Source organism: Oryzias melastigma, linkage group LG14, assembly GCF_002922805.2.
Source record: "Oryzias melastigma strain HK-1 linkage group LG14, ASM292280v2, whole genome shotgun sequence".
NCBI classification, from domain to species: Eukaryota; Metazoa; Chordata; class Actinopteri; order Beloniformes; family Adrianichthyidae; genus Oryzias; species Oryzias melastigma.
In genome coordinates, this window is record NC_050525.1 from 10539360 (window position 1) to 10560380 (window position 21021).

At 34.8% G+C, this 21021-nt stretch overlaps 1 protein-coding gene across 2 annotated transcripts in view; it reads right to left on the bottom strand.

The window, feature by feature from the left end:
- Positions 1-11350: 11350 nt before the first annotated feature.
- Positions 11351-21021, bottom strand: part of LOC112142646 (seizure protein 6 homolog) — a 115019-nt gene continuing 105348 nt past the window's right edge. The window contains exons 10-18 of one of the 2 annotated variants that reach the window (XM_024266156.2): positions 19007-19203; positions 17320-17514; positions 15549-15740; positions 14305-14499; positions 14127-14165; positions 13917-14025; positions 13742-13838; positions 13134-13202; positions 11351-12243 (exon numbers count right to left, since the gene is read on the bottom strand). In XM_024266156.2, the coding sequence (XP_024121924.1) occupies positions 13176-13202; positions 13742-13838; positions 13917-14025; positions 14127-14165; positions 14305-14499; positions 15549-15740; positions 17320-17514; positions 19007-19203 (1051 nt within the window). In that variant the 3' untranslated portion in view covers positions 11351-12243; positions 13134-13175. The other variant, XM_036215146.1, reaches the window with a different exon arrangement.

The window sequence follows — 21021 nt, forward strand, 5'->3', positions numbered from 1 at the left end:
TCTCGGAAAGAACTGTGGTATCAAGCGAAGTGTGTAAATCTGGGATTTTGAAGGCAGAGACAAAAGGGCACTCAGAGTGAATTTAACGAGGAGCTCATGCTTTATCATTAGAGGAATACAGTCCATTACCCAAAGCTTAGAACACTGCAATTAACCCTGCAATCATTTATTTAGGCGTTATATGTATGGGCCCCATAATTAATCCCCTCATATGTAGTTAAACCCGGGCATCATCTACTAAGCCTGTCAAAAAGTTAGTGCGCCTCATCTTTTTGTCATCTGAAGTTCATCCCCAAAGCAAACCAAAATTCTGTTTTTACAGTTAGGATTTCTGGACATGTTATTAAACCTGGGTTACACTTACTTACCTTTCTTATTTAGCTGTTTTTATGCTATTGTTGTGTTTTAATGCTTTTATTTATGTACTGTGAGGCGACCTTGAGTGCCATGTAAATCAAATTTATTATTATTATTATTATTATTATTACTCAACAATTTCTCATAAATATTGTTGCAGTTCAGAAAAAATATATTAATTAAAAAAAAATTATATATAATAATTTTTGGCCAAAATATTATTGTGAAGGTAAAGAGAAAAAGGTTTTACAAAATAAAAGAAACAAAATTGTAGGCACATTTTGTGTTTGTTAAGTGCTTTATAAATAAAGTTTTCTTCAAAATACAGAAAATATTCAAAAATATTTGTTAAAGTCTAAATTTAGTGCCAAAAACATTGTTAGCTTAAAAAAGCAAAACTCTCCAACTCTATATTTTGTCTATTTTAAAACTCTTTTAAGTATGATTATGCAGTCTTTAGCCAAAATCAAAAAGCCTGTGTCTTTTTTAAGACATATTTTCTGCACCGTGGCAGAAGTTCGTCAGAAATTCTCACCTGGGTTGTGGGTGGGACTGTTGGCGTGGAAGCTATGGAACTTAGCTTCACTAATTTCCCATCTGTCTTTTGTTTAAATTCTCTCCCGTTAGCTTATAGCACCTCACAATCCCAAGCTAACATTAGCGTAGCAAAAAAATCTGTGATATCGGAGCTCTCCAGCCAGTTTTGAGGCAGGCGGTAGCTCGGACGAGGAAAATGAAGATGTTGATGGATCTATTTACCGCCCATATCAGTTAGTGCGTCACAAATCTGAACTTTATCAAACTGGAGGTTTTTGTCTGCTCCTAATCCATTACAATTTGAATTAAAACATAATCAGAAACACAATTTTAATCTTAAATATTTTTTTGTGTCCTCCATAAGCAGAAAAATTCTAAAAGAACACGTTAAAAACACCAAAAACATGATTTTCTATTGAGTGGGTAATAGATTTTTTATGATATCCTGCTTGACTTCGTCACACCGATGACATATAAAGGAGCTGTGCATTGTATAAACAGCCGTATAACACATTTAAAATTTCCTTTTTATGCATTAATATTTTTATTCGCAAAGATTAAAAATACCTTCAGCCACCACTGAAAGATGAAGTGACTAATAATAGCACAACTTGAAAGTGCATTTCCCACTGAGTGATTAATCAAGACACCTACAATGCACTCCGTCCTGATTAACATATTAAGGAAAGCATGAAAGTTTAATGTTTAATTATAAAAAAAAGACTGCCAATAAAGAATGACTCAAGTGCTGATTTTCTTTATATTTTTTATTTAAAAATTCAAATGCACACCCAACCTTCAATCTTTTCCTGTTTGCTATCATCAACACAAGCTTCTTATTGTCCCAGTTTTGTGTTTCATGTGTCTCCCATCTGCTGTTGTGTTTTTTCTTCTTTTTTAAGGGGGGTTTGAATCTGTTGATGTGGAGACAAGTGTTGTTGCCCACGATGGATTCCAATGATCCAGCACTTCAGGGAACACTGACTGAAGCAGTCACCTTTAAGCTGCGGCTGAGCAATCTGTCTTTGTCACACATCTTTACTGCAAGCAGGACGGACCGGGGAGGGAATCTGGACAAATGAGATATTACAAGTTACGATCAACCAGGGTAAAATTCATATCGAACCTGAAAAGATGATTTATTCCATGTGATAATTTGAAAATTGTACATTTACTGTATGTTGATCTATAAGAGTCTCTTATCTTCCCCTTCACAATCATAATAAATAGAATGATATGTCAGTAAATGAATATCTGTATTTAAGAAATCCCAGTAGATGCATCACTAGATCTTTTTCACTCTATAGTGGCGAGAGGCCATGAGGCAGCAAGTGTGTAATTGATGGCGACGGATAGCAGTCAGATGTGATTAGTTCCAGCTTGGTAAGCAGTCCTTTGCTGGCATGGACAACAAAAAGGTGGAGAGGCAGTTTGGTCGTGGAGAAAATGGTCTAGACATTATGAACAGCTATGACGGTTTTTCTCAATTACAAGATTTGGCTTCAGGGCCAAACTCACCAGATTATGGTCGTGCTTTTACTTCACTTTTGGCCTGAAACATTTCCCTTCCTCGAATCATGTAGTTAATTTGTTATCTTGTACATGCTTAAGTTATTAGGTTTCTATATTTGGAAAGCTTCTAAAGTGAAAAACGATACAGTATTTTCTATTTAAAGACCCAGTCTGAGGATAATTCTGTTTTCTTTCTATGATGGAGAACATATATAAAGAAATTAACTTAAATTTAATTAATGAGTATTTCTTTATACTGTGAATTAGGTACAGAGAGAGGCTACAGTGAGAGACTGTAAGCTAGCAGAAGAGCACATGAACAGATGGATGATGGGAAGGGGGCGGGGTTACTTTGCACCGCCCACAATTCAGAGGTGGATTTCTAATGAATGAAAGTTTGTCCTAGAATATGAGACAATTTTTTTAGATTTTGGCTAATCATAATTAAAACACCAAATTTAAAAGTCATTATTTTAATGTATTAGCATATAACTTTTTATCTATTGTAAAATAGTTTTATAGTTTTGAGCCAGATGAGGAAAATTAAGTCAACCATGGAGCGGAACAGGGAGCTTGTAGTTTGTGCACAACAACTACAAGTATTTTTTCGTCCATCACGTCGGATTCACAACAATTTTAATAATCAAATATTCCGAAATGCAAATTTAATCGTAATTTTTTACATATATGTCCTCCAAAATGCTACAAGAACATAATAAAAACACAAGACTCTGTGATTGTATTGTAAAGGTTGTGTTTGTAAAGTTGGCGGTGAAGCAAAAGCAGGTCGTACTGGTGCACAAACAGCTGACAAAATGATTCTGCTGCAGAAACATGATCTAAATACTAATCAAACATCATTTACAGCTGGCTTTATTTGAGGCTCCTGAGAGACTGTCCTGTCCCGCTTCTTTGCCATGGTAACCAGGGATTCATTTCAGAGGTGTCATGCTGCATTATCATCTCACCAGCTCATCCGCACCCCTCCCGCCCTCTGGCTCTCATGCTTTTGTCCCCTCTCTGTTCAGACCCCCTCAATCTCAGACCTGCCGAGCATCCTGAAAGGACGACATCTTCTATCTCGCTCCAGCTCTGATAATACACTGATGCAATTTCTCTGCCTCACGCTCATTCACAGACACACAAAAGCCCACTAGGCGAGCACCTGTGCATATCCATAGTAGAACGGAAACTTACAATCAGCAAGTCCTTCCTGTGTTGATTGGTCTTGTTGTTCTTGTAAAACCCAGTTTTCTTAATGAATTATTTTTTCTTGCATGTAAACTGAGGCACAATTTTCTCTTTTGTATTATTTAAGAATCTACAAATGAGATACATCTTGTGTTTTCATCACCAGACTGTTTCTGTATTGTATATTCACTTAGAATTGAGAATTCTGATTCAAATCTTTACCAATATTACTCACATTTTGACATTATTAACCTTTATTCCTCGATTGAGAACTAATTTCTTTATCCTAATTTTTAAAGTCTCAAGCAAACAAACAAAAATCTCGTAATTTATGAAAAAACTCAATGAATTGACTTGTTTTAATTTTTAGCTGTGTGATGCTAGCTAATCTAGAACATCAAATCCAGCATAAAATCCTTTTTTATAGGGATATTGTTTATTTTTTTTTTAAATTTGAAATGTCAAAAGTATAATAGGATAATAAGTTTTTTTATGATTGCAGTTTTCAAATAATATACTTGTCTGTGACCACAAGACTGTCGCACCCCAATTTGGTCTAGAAATTACAAGAAAAAACAAATAAAATAATAATTACAACATTTAAAGTACACTTTTGTCTTTAATAAAATACATATATAATATTTAAAACCATAAATCTGTTCAAATATCTGTTTCTATTGGTTTGCTCTGCTGCCAAATAGGATGAAAAAGAGGAAATTACTCATTTTTTACAGGATATGCTCAAAAATTGCTCATCTTTTCTATTATAAGCAAAACGAGCGGTGAAGAGGATTTAGCGGCGGTTCAGTCATGTGACTCCCGTTCCATTAACTCCATGTTACAGGTGTCAGTATAAGTGGCAGCAGTAGGGAAGCTCAGGCTCTGGCACACACTGGCGTACAGGATTTGGCATCCTGTCACATCAAGCACCAGCAGAGGTCTGCCAAGAGTTTACCCTTTGTTTCCAGCAAAATGGCTTCCTGAGGCCACAGTTAATAACAAAGACAGTGAGCCCTGTTTGTGCAATATGACATGGCAGCGTGGATCTGCTCCTCAGGGACCTCGCAACTATTTCAGGGCAGCTGCATTTTGTTTAGATGGAAACTGAAGCTGGCGAGTTAAAGGATTAAAGCCTTAAAAATGTGCTTAAGCAATGTAAAATCCTTCTAAACAATTTGACTTTTTTCCCATTTTTTAATATTATTCATTACCACTTATCACTTTATTTTAGATGTAAAGTGGAAAAACTGAAAGGAGTTTTTACATCTTTTTTTCCAGCTAAAATAGCTTAATGATTTGTGTATTACTATTTTGTTAAGTTATAAAAACTTAACTTAAAATACTCTAAAATTAACTTAAATTATGACATTTTCTTGTACTTAAATCTGGCCTCTAAGCTTTTTTTGCATGACTAATTTTTTAGATTTATGGACTAAAAAAGAAAAAAAACAGTTTTTTTAAAAAGAATTTTAATAATCTTTAATAGGCTGTTACATAAAATCAAGATCAATAGGATTTTTATAACTAGTTTTGAAATGAATAATCTTAAGTAGATCGATCAAATGTGCAGTGTAGGTCGGGTTCATCTTCACATCATTTAGATTGGAGGTTCGATTCCCTCCTTTGACAGTTCTTGAGCAAACATGCCACATACAATCTTTTACAATTCTAATCATTAATATTCAAAAAAAGAATTTTAATCATTCAATAAGTAAATGTTTTGAAAAAATATTCATTTGCAGAATCTGACTAAAGGGAAAATCAAACTAATCAATTAAAAAAAATCAATTCTGTTGAGAATCAAATAAAATACAATTAGTTTGTGGTTTAACTGTATGTTAGAAAAAGATAACACCATTGCTGGATTCCTTATTTTATAGCAACAATGTCCCGTTTAACAGATTTCAATTAATAAATTGTATTCCCCATTGATGGAGAGCTATTTGTGGAACAATCTAAGATGAAAACACTGAAAAGAATTTTAAAAAAAAGCATCACTTCTGTTTAAATGTGTATGTGAAGCAACAACCAACAGGAATAAGACACTTTAATTCACAAGGATAAAAAAAAAACATAAAAAGTCTATCTGAGTGGAGCTCAAACTCACATTAAACACAAATATATAGCATCTTGGAAATCTATTTTTTCTAGAATATCCTTTTTTTCATGACATTTATCACTTTTTTGACGTTACCAGCATACAGAATCCTTTTTATTTTATTTCCTTGGCAGATTAAGTATCTGAGGACTTTTGAATGGGTCATTATATTAAACTACATCTACCCCTGAGCCCTGTGGTGAGTGCGCTGCCCTGGAGCTGCCGGCACAGTGAGGGAAGTCTAATAGTCTTGTGTGTTAGTGGGTCAATTGCCATGTCTCGGTCTCTGCTGAATTGTGAGTGGAGCATTTTAATTTAAGTGTGAACCATCCGCAGCAGCAGCAGCAGCAGCAGCCTGCCACCAGTGTGTTCTGTGAGTGCATTAAGTGCTGGAGATGGTCTTGATGATGCACAGCTGACCCCTGACTACACAGACTGAGGTGCACACTGCCACCTGCTGGCACTACCTTGTAATAGACATAAGATTTGAACAATGGAAGCTAAACAATGGGGGTTTTTACGAAATGGGATACATTTATTTGCATAACTGATTATACATACATTTTTTTGGGGTCAAAATAAAGTTTTATAAAACCAACCTGTAGCTTAGCTTTAAAAAGTGGAATCATTCTTCATTTGATGCCATTAAGCTGAAGTACAAGTGGTAAAAAAAATAAGAAATTAGAAACAATAATATCTACAAATATATATATATATATATATATTGTTTTGTATTTTGAAATCACTATTATTTATTTTTAATGCAACAAATCTTAGTTATTTTTTGTGTGTTTTTTTTTCTTTTTTTAAAGCAACAAAAAATACACAAAACAAGTAAAGACACGGCTTCATTCCCAAGTTGTGGAAGTCTGCTCAGGTAATTTGCATTTTAATGGCACAAGCTGCTCAATGTCCCCTGCATCGGTGTTGAGAGCTCAGCTGAAATCATGGGTCGCTGCCTCCAAATATTCCACCGAGACAAACCGGCTCCCACATAAACACAGAGGAAAAAAACAGAACCCATGAAATGATCATAAAGCCCAGCGGCTGGATGCACCTCATATAAAGCAGATCAGTTCAAAGGACGCGGTCAGTCCAATAAGGATTAAACTATAGGACCTGACTACCAAAACAACCTGAAGTGACAGACAATAAAACGCTTTTCTAAAAAAGATTATGTAAATTATTAATACATTTTTTTTTTTTTTACTTTTACACTAAATAATAAAATTAAATGAGATTGAAACGTGGTGTAGTGGTTAGGTTCTGGTTCAAATAATTTCTGCATGGTGTCAACTGTTCTCCTCGTGGGTTCTGCTTCATAGGTTAATTGGTGACTAATTTGTCATTAAGTGTGAATCTAAGTGTGTGTGGTTGTGTGGCTCTGTAACAAACTACTGACCTGCTCAGACTGTATCCCATCTTCACCTGGTATGTTTCTTATTTTTATACACATTGTTTATGCTACGTATATTAAATGCATGTAAAGAGACGACAAACTCACAAAAACCACATTAGAACTAAACTGAATAAAATATAACATAAAACCTGCACGTAATGTTGAGAGGATCTATGAGCAGGGGCGGAATTAGCATTTTGGGGGCCCCAGGCAAATGATGACATGGGGGCCTCTGCAGCGGTTGTAATATTTATTTATTTTTTTAAAATCCTTATCAAGGGCAAAACATTAAATAACTTCCTTATTGGTCCACTTTCAGACACCATTAATGTCAAGAATCCACATGTTTTGATAATCATTTAAAAGCTGAAATCACATTTAAATGTTTATATACTTTATTTTTACTTGGAAAAAAACATTAAATTTACTGAATCTGATCATTTATTATTCACTCACTTCACTTCACCCCAGGAAACTGCCCACATTTGCCCTATGGTAAGTCCGCCCCTGTCTATGAGTTTTGGTCTCTTTTCATGATTTTACTCTAATACTTTAGTCATATCTAAATTTACTGGGTTCCTGGTTTGTAGCTTATTTCTTTCCTTTTGCATGTTTGTATGCTTTTACAGTGTTTTATTTTTTTAAAGCTTCCGTTTTCTCTATGATTACTATGTTTTTGGTCGCTCCTTTTTCATGCTCATTCCTTTTTGTCCCTCCTGGCTTTCCGTACATTTCCTATGTTCATGCGGTTTGCACATGTAAATCGTCATTAAAGGTTCTGTTGGACTCCAACACACTGGAAGGTTGTAATACTTCATCAAGTTGTGATGTGACCACAGTTCTGCCTTTAAATCTACATTACAAATCACACTTTTGAGTGTCTTAGTGGATCGTTTGCTTCTGAATACGCTGAAAAAACTGAATTTTAGGAAATTAGAAAAAGTTTTTCAAGAAAAGTAATGATATTAAAAAGTTTTTCAAAAGCAAAAATAACTATTGTTTAAATTGTAAAAAATGTCTTGGAGATTTTATTTTTTTTCTTTTCTTAAAATAAGAATAAGACAATCTTTCTTACCCCACTGGCTGATTCTTTTTGCATATTGAAAGATACTCCTAATTTTGAGGAAACGTTGAATTGGGGGCTATTTTTACAATGTATTTCTTTAACTTCCACAACCACACTTTACAAAATAGATCCTTTATTTAAGCTCTATCGTGTCTAGACTGCAGCTTCTTCCTTCAGAGTGCACAGAGTTCAAGTTTACTCTCTGCTCTCTCAGACTCTGTCATTCATCAGTGACTTAGCGTCCAATCTGCAGTCGTCAGTCTGAAAACGTTCAAGCTTTGTGTACAAGAAATGAGGAAGATACATAGTGATTCACCCGAGATGCTGATCCTCTAAACCTCACCGTCAGTATCTCTGCTGCTGTGTCTCAGCCTTCTCATCCCACATTGTAAAACGGAATCATAAGAAATAAAAAGACTCGTGTTTCAAGAATAAAATCTGTCATGCAAGAATAATCGTATCGAGAAAGTTTTCAATAAGAAAACAACCTCAGGTATGAAGTAAAAATTATTTTAAAAACTCATTTTTTTTGCTTGGTTAAAGAAAGCTTTTTTAAAAAATACATTTTAAGAATTTTTGACTTATTTCTAGTGTTTTTGCAGATTCATTTCAACTTTGTTTCTAAGCCTTTTCTGGGTTTTACATTAATGGTATGTTTTCATTTTAATGTAAAAGTGACTTCTACAATTAGTGTTTTAGTAGCATTAAACTTTACTTAAACTTAACTGTCAATTTTAACTAAAACACACAATTAAAAAATGATTGATTCATTTTTTCAGATTTTAATATTTCTTCTTTTATTTTGTTATTTCTCTGACCTTTTATTCAAAATGTATCAGTTTTCCTGTTCAGCTGTCATGAGTAATACGTTTTTGAATGACATTATTACAAGTCTAACTTGTGACCCGGATTCATTTAATTTGTTAACTGAGGATTTTTATAAACTATTTAAAATGTTGATCTGTTTCTCCATCTAGCAGCTAAAATAGTCCATGTATTAAAATGCAGCAGAAATGGAAATGTCATGGGTGATGTTTTGACTTCGAAGCAGATTTTCAGTGATTTGAATATAAATTGTTTGGGGAGTTGGTTTCCCTTCTGACTGCCTTTGGGCACAAAACTGTTCAAAACCGCCGTCAAAGAGTTCTGGCAAACGTGTTGGCTACCGAACAAAACCCCACAAAAACATGTACATTAATTGGATTTGTTCATTTAATCTCTGACAGATCAATAAAAGCAAATATCAAACTAATACAAAGAAACCTGTTGTGGTTCTGGCTTAAGGGGATTCTTAAGATCTCGTCTGAGCTCTGAATCCACACTAAAACCATTGTTTTCACTCTATTCTACTGTAAAACCTTTTGATGAAACAGCCATTTATCTCCAGCCCAAATAGATTTAGAGCTTGAATTCAATCAGCTCTTTTCTTCTTACTCAGTTTGCAAAATAATAAAGTCTGAAAGTTCTGTTTTGTTCCCTCACTAAATGTATTCAAGCGTTTAAAATGGACATTCTTGGATATTTTGGTTTGCAGACCGAAGATTTAGTTTGTTATCTCACTCTGCCATCTAGTGGTCAAGATCTGTCAAAGCATCCTTCCCTCTGTCACGTTTGGGTCAGTTTTTGAGGTGTGTCTCCACTAAAACAGAGATCTGCACCCTTTAACACTTCTGTCACTATTCAGATCAATTTCTCATTGACCACAACCCAGTAGGAACCACAAAGTCTGAATTCACCCGTTGGAAAAATAAGATACTGATTTGTATTTATGTTATTATTACTTTTATGATAAATATAAATTAACTGCTGTTTTTTTGCACAAAAACCATAAACATAAAGAGTAAATAGCCTGTTTGTTTTAAAAAGCCTTTAAAAAACAAAAACAAACAAACAAAAAACATCAGTTTATGACTTTTGGCAGAAGTTCACGCGATTTCCTTTCAAAATAAAAGACCCTTCGTCACATATGGATCATGTACTGTAGCCAGTGTAATGTCAGCACCAATTTTAAAAACAACAAAAACAGTTTATTTTACCATATAGGATACATCTGGACAAGAAATGTATATAAACAAAACTTAATCAGAGCTAAGTACGTGACCCTAATTAAGTGGACTTTTCGAAACATAGGTGCACTTAAAATCTGTTAAGTTTAAATAAAAAATGTAGAAAATCTGCGTTATAATCCGGTGTGCCTAAATTCTGGTTGTGCTGACTTCCTTCCAGTTGATTTTCTGTAGACGGTGCACAAAAATGTTTTTGTTCGACTCATGGTACCTACTGTTGTTTAGCTGTTTGTGAATGTCTTGAATAAAGTTCGAATTTGGTTTACTTTACTGCTTACTAGTTACTTCTTAGAATTAAAAAATCGTTTTTTTCCTGACCCAGACCCATTTTTTTCTTAAAAATAAAACTATATGCAAAATACCACAAAACAAGTTTACCACGGAAACATTTAAATATTTTTTGTTACACCGATGTCACTATGGATTCACAATGGAGAGTAAAATAGCCACATGTGGCTCTGGAACCGCCCTGTATTTTTAGGTGTTTTGGTTTCAAGTTCTGCCAGATTTAACAGCCTTCCTGGGAAAAGCCTTATGTGGTCACTGGTGTACATGCAGGTTCATTTTATACTGTATCTGTGAAGACTGTACAAGTAAATGAGATAAGAAATGGGCTGTTGAGGAATAAAATAAAAGCGTTGAATCATTTACTTACTTTTTTGGACATTAATTTGAGGAACAGCAAGAATTCAACCATTTTTCTCAACATTCTAACTGATCAGTTGCTGAGTTGGGCTGTACGATGGTGTAGTGGTTAGCACTCTAACCTTACAGCAAGAATGCTGAAGATGCTTGAAGGAAACTCCATCTTCCTCCTACAGTGCCAAAACAAGCTTTACAGGTTCATTTGTATCTCTAAAATGAATGTGAATAAGTGAGGCCCTGAGACCGACCCAGGGTGTACCCCACATTCGCCCAGCCGTAGCTCCAGAAACCCCAAAAGAAGATTGTATTTTTTTTTTTTTTAAGCTAGGCTTTTCATGTGTTTATCACAAACAAAACTATTTATTCCTAAATAAATCCATGACAAAACCTTATTTCATTTTATTTTATGGAGTTGGGAGGAATATGTGAAGCAGTGAATTCAGCAAACATAGTCACAGAACCCAAGAAATAATCAATCCTGCTGGTTTTGTATGTATTTATTTTACACACTGCATGATTAAAATAGTCTCGTAACATAGTTATGCTGATGCTTGATTCAACAACCCACATCAGTATATTAAATCCTGTCAGCTGATCCTCGGGGAACTCGGGACTTATTTCTGGATCTCCTAATGATGCACAACCACAATCTGGAACAAATGAAGGTATAAATAAAACGTCGAAGCAGGCTTTATAGTGTGACATGATATTCATAATTATTATGTCCTAAGCAAAATAAAAAATAAAATAAAATAAAAAAGTGAGGTCATATGGAGCCACACATCAGCTGGTGGGAAAACATTTATGAGGTAAAGACAATAAATGATGGAGGGAGCATAACAATGGTACAGCCTAAAATCTAAAAATGACAAAGCAATAAGTTAGAAACATTTTCACACGTGATTTCTCCGTTTATAGTCAGTCGTGAGGCACTCATATTGGACAGGCAGTTTATTTACAAATAGCAGTCCCATACGCACGCAGAGAAAACAAACAAACAAACCAATTTCTCCAAAGGATGATGGGAGGTTGAAAAATTCAAACAGCATTTCCCTCAGATCCCTTCCCTCAGTCTTCACATCCTCCTGGCTTCAGCCATCAAGATGTATTCAAAAACATACAATCACCAATAGTCATCAGCATGTGACTTTATAAAAATATCACCACGGTGTTGCACAGATTCACAGATTTGACCGTGGAAAGAAAGAGATATTTACACAAATACAAACGGAGGAGAAAATTAAATTAACTAACAATAGGAGATGGAGAAAATAATGTTGAGAAGTGCAGAGAGGGTTCCAAAAGGCAAAGCTTGAGCAAGTCTTGTTTTTAAGGGCTTTAAATGGACACCTCATAATCTTTTTCATTTCTCCTGCAAAGGTGAGACATACTATCAGTTGAAGTCATAATCAGAGAACATCAAACAGTTTAGGAAAAAAATGAAAGAAGAACTAACAAATTATGATTTTGGATTTACCATGAAGCATGCACTTCTCAAGTCTGACGAAGTTTAATATTTAAAAAAAAGAGAACGTTTATTATAATATAATACTTGCAAAATCTGTATGACACTAATTTTATTTTCGTTTTTTGGATTTTTTTTTAGTCTTAGGTATTAGTAAGCCAAAAGAAAGGGAAAAAAAGGAAACACAAACACTGACCTTCAAAATAAAACAAATCCAAAACACAAAATTTGAAAAAACCAAACATATTAGGATCTATAATAAAATTCTATGAGGAACAGAAAGTTTTGCAAGCTAAAACAAAAATGTTATTTTTTTATGTATTAATAAATTGGCTAAATCAGTTCAGCATAATGGCATTCTGCTTTTCCAGGAAAACTCATAAAATATAATGTACCTTAAAAAATGTCCTTGTTGGATTATGTATTTCTTTGGACAATATAATATAATAAAATAATTGTTTCTTTTTTTCAGTAAAAAAAATATAAAAGGGTTTCTGTCACTAATCTGCCGATCTTTTTTTTTTTTTTTAGTTTTTTTTTAATCTTGTTGTACAATAATGTTGTTCTTGTATGTATATATTAAACCAAACCAAACATATAAAAATCATATTAAATCAAACCAAACAAAATCAATCAAATCAATTCAAATAAAAATCAAACCAAACAAAAATTGAATTAAATTAAAATAAATTAAGATATAATATTTAGTCTGCAAACTGATAATAAAATCAAACAGGAGAAAACACAAAATTTAGGGATTATTTCATGATATTTAAAGTATCAAAGAAAAATCTCACCTTATATTTGTACTGCAGTGGCACCATAGCAGAAATACTGCTTTAATATCTACAACGGGTTTGCCAGTGCTGATGAAGCAGAGAAACAATCAGTAATAACAAATTAATAAACACATTTTTAACAGCATCTGTAGGAAACTATAAACAAAAAGTTCACATTAAACTTGTAGTATTTTATTTCTAAGGTTTATTGTTAATACTGTAAAACATTCTCTGGTAAAACAAATATTCAAAAACTTAAAAGTGATTCATATTGAAATGTATGTTGTAATGATAGAATGCAGCAAACAGTGTTAACTGAATCTAACATGAGACAGAGAAAACAATGGAAGCCAAACATGATGCAAACGACCTCTGACATCATGATAGGGCGAAGCAAAATGTCAGTTCAATCAGAACACGATGCGCTCCGTTATCATCAGTTCAGCCCCGCAGCACTATCTGATGATAAGCATGGTGGTGGGGGGAGGATGAGGTGAAGTGGAGTGTGCCCTCTGCTGGTGAAACATGAGAAGACGACAGGGTGGCAGCCGGGCGGGAGGTGATCAGGACAGCACGCTGGTGTTCTGGGAGTCCACGTCCTGCATGCTCATGACATCAGTACTTACTCCGCTCTCGTATATAGGGTTGTCAAACGCTGACTCCTCTGTCATGTTGTCGTACGGCGGGGAGGATGTTTGCATTCTGAAAGACTTTCCTTGGAGCCTGACCGGAGTGCAAACACACAGATCATCTCTTAAACTCTCTTTCGACTTAAATTTAAATGTGAAAGTTTTTACTTACTTTGCAAAGTAGATATAAATCCCAATAACAATCACCAGGATGATTGCCGTTGGAATTAAAACTGCAAGGGTTATATTGGTTCCCTCCATAGCGTAATCCATATTAACAGCTAAGATAAAGAGAAAAACGGACAACGATGTGTATTATTTCTGTAAAATTCTGACAAAAATCAATGTAATAGACTTTGGGATGTTTGGAAACAAGACTCACCGTCAAGTCTGCGCTCATTCAGGTATTGTGCTGAAGATGCTGAAAAAAACGAATAGCTGTTTATTCAAAAAAATCTGTTTATCACAAAGAACGGTGCTTTTGTGCAAAAATCATTACTTTTTTTTTTCAGGCTGTCACATATTTTTAAGATTTTTTCTTTTTGGACTTGTCATCTCACCTTTGCAGGAGGGAGGTGTGTTATTCCACTGTGACGGGTGTCCAGGGACGCAGTAGATGTTGCCCCCTCCCTGCAGCTCAAAGCCAGCGGGGCAGGAGTAGGACAGAGTCTCTCCTGCTTGGTAAAAGGCCTTTTCAGGTTTTTGCACACTTGTAGACGCAGCGCCAGGGTTCCTGCAGGGCTCGTACTTCTCAGCTAAGAAAGACAAATAGATGACAAATGTTCCCTCTAAAAGCTCTTTTCTGTTGTCGTTTTTAAAATCCTGACAAAATGATGAGTAGTGGTACCACAAACGATTATTTTAATAGTCGACTAATCACCGATTATTTCGGACATACTGGGTCATGGGCAAACTGGATGTAAAGCACACATCTTAACCATCATTAGCTTTAAACTAACTAAAAATTAAATAGCATTAGCTGCAGTAATGCTAGTGTGAAGGCTGTTAACTGTAATTGACCGCTGAAGAAGCTAGTGCTGATTGCTGTAGATGCTAAAATTGATAGCTAAAAACGCTGAAATTGATAGCTGAAATCGCTCAAGCAAATACCTGAAAAAGCTGAAGCTGATAGCTGACTAAAAAAATCAGTTAAATGCCAAATTAACCTAAAAAGCTGAAAAAAGCCTAAATTAGCCAAAATAGCTAGCTGTTAGCCGAAATATTAGCGAAGCACCAAAATAGCCTAAAAAACAAAAAAAACCTAAATTAGCCAGAGTAGCTAGCATGCAGCTGAAATTTTAGCTAAGTTCCAAATTACCCTAAAAAAGGGAAAAAAGTTTAAATTAGCCAAAATTGATAGCATGCAGCTAAAAATTTATCTAAACATCAAAATAGCCTAAAAACAGAAAAAAGCCTAAATTAGCCAGAGTAGCTAGCATGCAGCTGAAATTTTAGCTAAGCTCCAAATTACCCAAAAAAAAGTGAAAAATGTTTAAATTAGCCAAAATAGCTAGCATGCAGCTTAAATATTAGCTAAGCTCCAAATTAACGTAAAAAGCTGAAAAAAGCCTAAATTAGCCAAAATAGCTAGCATGTAGCTGAAAGATTAGCCAATCTCCAAAATAGGCTAAAAAACCCTGATAAATGCTAAAATAGTCCAAAAAGCTAGATAATGCCATGATAACTTTCAACTTTTCTACACTCCGACTGCATTTAATATAAAGTAACAACAAATCGACTATTAAATTAGTCGTCAACTATTTTAATAGTCGATTAGTCGACAGCCGTAATGATGAGCACTTACGGACACACTTGGGCAGCCTGTCGCTCCATTTGGGCACGGCCGAATCTCTGTTGTAGCAGGTGAGAAGGCTGGAGCCGGACAGGACGTAGCCTTTGTTGCAGATGAACTGCAGGGTTGAGCCAACAGCAAAGCGGCTGCCAGTGATCACTTTACGACTGTGCTCCACGTTTCCAGGATCCTTACATGTCAAAACTGGCGTCATTAAAAAAAAAAAAAAAAAGAAAGAAAAAAAAAAGATAATTTATTGCACTGAAAAATAGTCTTCACTTATAGCATTCCTGCTTAAAAAAACAAAAAGACAAGCATATTTTCTTTAAAAGTACAGAAGTACTTCAAAGAAAATTACAAAGTTTTAACAAACCAAGCTTACTTTAAAATTCCTTAATAGTTTCATAAGAAATTATCACATTTTAAACAGGTTCCCTTTACATAGCTCTTCTAATGCATGCTAATAAGCTTGACTTCATTAAACTTAAGTAAAATGACCCAATTTTTTGTAAACATCCATAAAATAAACATGTTGGCTTGCTAAGAGAAGAACTCATGGGAGGAATTTTAGATCAGGTTGGAATCATTTATTATGAAGTGGCCAGTTTAAAGTCTGTGCATAAGAAGCCAAGCTGGACGAGAAAGTCTCGTATAATTATATTTAACCAATTAAAAAGGGAACATTTAAGCAGTGAATCTAATTTTTCTGCGTATATTAGCCAAGCAAAAAAACAAACATGTTTTTGGTCTTCATTTTTGCAAACTTTTCTTAAATTCAGCATAGTTTTGATTTGGTTTTTCTCTAATTAGAGCTTGGATTTAGAAAAAAGAAAACAAAGCACAGGGACAAAAGCCACTGAATGAAGTAATTTATTCATTTTCATAGTGAACAATTTTCATTGTGTTGTTGCTTTTGTTGTTGTGCTTCCGCTTTCGTGGTGGTTGTGTTGTGGCTTTTGTATTTACTGTATGTGAACCGTGCTGGCCACCGTAGTTAAGGAAGATATTTAGAAGTTTAAAAGAAGTTAGACTGGCAATCATATTCATTATTTTTGATACAAAAATTTAGATTTATGTTTAAAGAATTTTATATTTTATGAGAATTTATCAAGAATGAATAACTTAGATCGTATTCTCATTTTGTTCAAATTTTGTTCTAAAATGAGTCATTACCAAGTGTTACACACATTTCTACAAAAATAAAAAAAAACAAACCTTTTAGTTAGAAGTAGCAAAAAATACTTAAAGTTAAACAAATCTAAAATCAAAGGAAAACTTGTATATTTCCTTAAAACTGGATATACGGTGTCTCTATTTCCCTAGAAACCTGAATATTGTTAAACTTTTGCTGAAACTATTAAAGAAAGTTAAAGGGTTATATTGTTCTTTAATTAAAGTTAAGTTTTAACACTTTTTTATTACAGAGCACCAGATGAGTTTTATAAATGTAGAGTTAAATATCAGTGACTCTAATAAAAAATCAAATTATGCAGCTCCTGTTTTTGGTTAGAACCCCATCTGTATGGGTTTGTTGTGTGCAAAATTGTACATTTATATGCAAAAACAGTCAATCTTATTTACTAGTTTTTTTTTTCCTAGTTTATGTTTTTATTTATTTCTAAATTCTATTTAGACATGAGTTGAAGGGTAAAAATTGACTAGAAATTCTTTCTGCAGTTTATAAATATGAATACTTAAGCCTCCTCATATGAAAGCAACCTTTTTGAATGGTTGTGCCCTCCCTCTTGCTCTGTGCATGAACTAGATGCTTACTCCCGCTCACCTTCTTCACATCTTGGCACGTCCCCGCTCCAGGTGAGATCCCACTGGCACATGAGGATCTCGGAGCCTGTCAGAGTGAAGCCGGGGTAACACTGGTAGGTGACAACGGTGCCGTGGATCAGGTCTGGGTGGGACGTACTCTTCCAGCCATTGGGGATCTCTGGCAGTTCTGGACATGTGTCATTCCTTGGCACCTCTGTTTAGGGGCACAGACGAAACACCAGATAAGAAAAAAAAATTGGATTTCAAAATGACAGAATATGATCTTGGTGATAAAATTCAGTGGCTCTGTAAATATTTTTCCCTATTGCGAATGTACATTTTTATAGATTGAGGACTCTCAAGGAGATATTAATATGTAACAACTCTGCAGGGGATGAGCACAACTGCAGAATTGAGTGTTCTTTGTTCTGTAAACAGTCACGGCTGGAGAGGAAAATGTAAATAGAGGCTTGTGATGTGTGCTGGGAGGAACACAGCGTGTGCTTTGGCACCAGTCAGTCTGTGAATCTGTAACTGCAGCATATATGGCCTGAAGCAAAAAAACACTGGACAAAAGTCGCTGATGTTGATTTGTAACCCCATTATTGTGTTTGGTTTTTGTAAGCAAATCTTGTGCACAGAGAAATAGGCTAGAAGAATGACAGAAGCACAGTGACAGCAGGACAGAGAGACTTTGTATTCTCTGGTTGATTCTGTCCTCCTTTATTTTTCGTGACTATTCCTTATCTGGGGAAATTTTACATTGACTTAAAGTCTCTCCTGTCATGTTTGGAGGTATCTTCATAGCGTTTCCAGTGGTCTTTTAATTATGATTATGCTGTTTTTAGTCAGAATTTAAACACTTGTATCGTTTTCTAGGATATAGTTTCTGCAGAATTGAGAGCGAGGAAGCGAACTTATATAATCCCACCCCGCCTCAACTATACCGTTTTCTTTACATGAATTATCAACATCCGGTTCAGATTCAATATTTATACCCTACAATGATAGATTCAGGATATTAAAGATCCTTAAGATTAGTAAAGTATTTAAATTTCAAACATTCACACTATTATTTTCCATTGGACTTGTCTTTGAGTCATAAATCCAAGTTATTTACATTAATCAGTACCAAAAATCTAAAATATTTCTAATAGTTCATTAGAATTTCACCTCTAGGGGCGGAGTAAGCCTGCCCTGACTTCCCAGTATCCCTTTGTTTACACTCTATCCCACTAGCTTACAGTCCCTCATAAACCCAAGCTAACACCGCGGCAGTCTAGCCCTTACGTCTCCTGTTGCCACCGACGACCAGCTATGGGCCCAACACTTTTCAGGGCTAGTTGATTCGGCAGGTGAGTTATTACACATTTATTGGATTCCAACTTCCATGGCCACCATTCTGCTATCAACCAACACCTTTTTGGGGTCACTCTTGGCTCTGACTCTGAATCAGACCTACCCATGCTCATATCATGATTCCTTTAGTTGTAGCTAGTTTGCTAAACTTTTTCGTCTGTTGCTGATTCACAACAATTTGAATAAAGAAATACTCAGAAATGCAATTTTAAGCTTAATTTTCCTAATAAATATCCTCCATTGTTAGAAAAATGAAAGTGTTAAAAACACCAAAAAACACTTTTTTCATTGGAGTGAATTTGAACTAGAATCATAAAGATAAAAGCTTAGAATAACTTAAGTCTTACCAAAGAAGTGAACGACAAAGCCATTGTTGTATCCGTAGATGTTGGTGGCGGGGTCTGACTGAAACTGAATAGTGACGTCCGCCATCGACGTGTAGAGCTTGAAGTGCGGCCGCGTTCCGCTGTACTGGCCCAGGATGTTGGCTGTCAGATCATCGCCGTCGTAGAAGGTCAGCTGGTCGTTCTTACCCAAATTGAGTCTGTAATGAAACCCATGGAATGTCAGAAACGTCTTGGTTCTGTCTTGACGTTTCTCCATCTGTCCTTCACCTGTGTTGGTAAGTGCAGCGTGGTTAGTTGATAAAAGCAAAAGCTGAAGGTGTAAAGCAACGTGAGCGTGCTCAATCTTCTTCTATGGGATTGATGTGAAATAAACACTAAATAATTCATGTGTCTCCTAGCCCTGACGGCGCTCGTGAATATGTATTAGTGTGTGCATTTACTCATCTGATCCAAAACTTTTCATGTTTTTTATTGCAACTAATTTATTATAAAATGCCTAAAAGTCTAATGAAGTAATCTAAACATTTAAATGTTAGTCAATAGACTCTGATGTTTGCATGTAAGGTCCTAATGCCTCATCGTGATACAATCTCTGCTGTCACAGAGTAACCTGAGAATACATTAACCTTTAACTTATATGTCCTTGCTCTCTTTATAGAGCAACAGTAAAACTTGACATTTAATCACACACAGGGGACAGCAAAAAGGGAGAAAATAATAGGGACAGTGCTGATAAAAGGAGAAAGCATGTGTTCTTTCATGGCCGAGGGTGGATGTTAAAATAGCTGAGCTGATTGACTGTAGGACCGCGCTGGATCTTTGTTAGCATCCATCAAATAAGATGCACAACCCCATTCTTCTCGCGTGTTGAAAAGAGAGTGAAAAAGAGCGCTAAAGCTATGTAACACCAAGGACAAAAACCTGCTTTCTTTCTATGTGTAGAGATGCAAATTTAAATTTACAATGCATGAAGAAAATTCCATCTTCTCTCTCTCTATAGGTGTGATCACAATCTGTCGACAAACAGCCTGGCATTCTTTTCCCCATCGGTGCATTAGATTTAACTGTGCAAACATAAAAATGGACTGCTTGGAAAGATCATTTTTGATAAGATAAATAAAAAAAAAGGCTGTGTGCTTTTATTTTGAAAACTAGAAAGCACAATTTAAAATATAGAATCAAGAAGGCTCTTGATTTAAAAAAATAAAACTGAAAAAGAAAGCAATGCATGTGACTGGAGCACAAAGGTTTCTCTCTGAAGGGATCATCAATTTCTTCCAAGAATTATCTGCCAATGAGAAGCTCTGAATATTGACATCAGAGTAGAATACGTCTTTATTAACCACAGGAGTAAAACTCAATACGACATCATGTCATCTAAAATCACGGTAAGTCTTAGACAACTCATACAAGCAGTTTCCTATATTGCTGTCGATGATTTCTGACATAATTTTGATTCTTTAGGGAACAACTAAGTAGACCAGCTGTTATTATTCTGTAACATATATGTAACATTTACAGTTCTGAAAAATTACAAAATCTCATATATTTTCCGCAAGATTTTTCTAAAATTTAAAAGTATTTTTGTCTAGTTTCTAATTTAAATACATTTTTAAACAAAAATCGAACTTCCAGGTTGTTTTTCAGTTAAACACAATATTTTTTTATACATCTTATTTTAATCAATATCTCTAAAGAGGCAAGTTTTTTGTTTTTTATGTGTATAAGGTGAGTATACTCACACTATGGTTGTGTTTCAAACAGATTTTCTTGATTTAGAGAAGCTAAAAATGTTTTATTTAAGTTACATGACTACTTTAAAAGTAATTTTTACAGCAGGTTTATCTTAAAATGCATAACTCTAGTCTTAATGATGATTCTTATGGTCTAAAAATAAGAACAGTTGAATTGTATTAGCTCTTAGAATATCTATCTATATATATATATATATAACTATACAAGCATCTAAATATGAATGTTTAGAGTAAACTTCCCATTTTCATTTAGCAGCATAT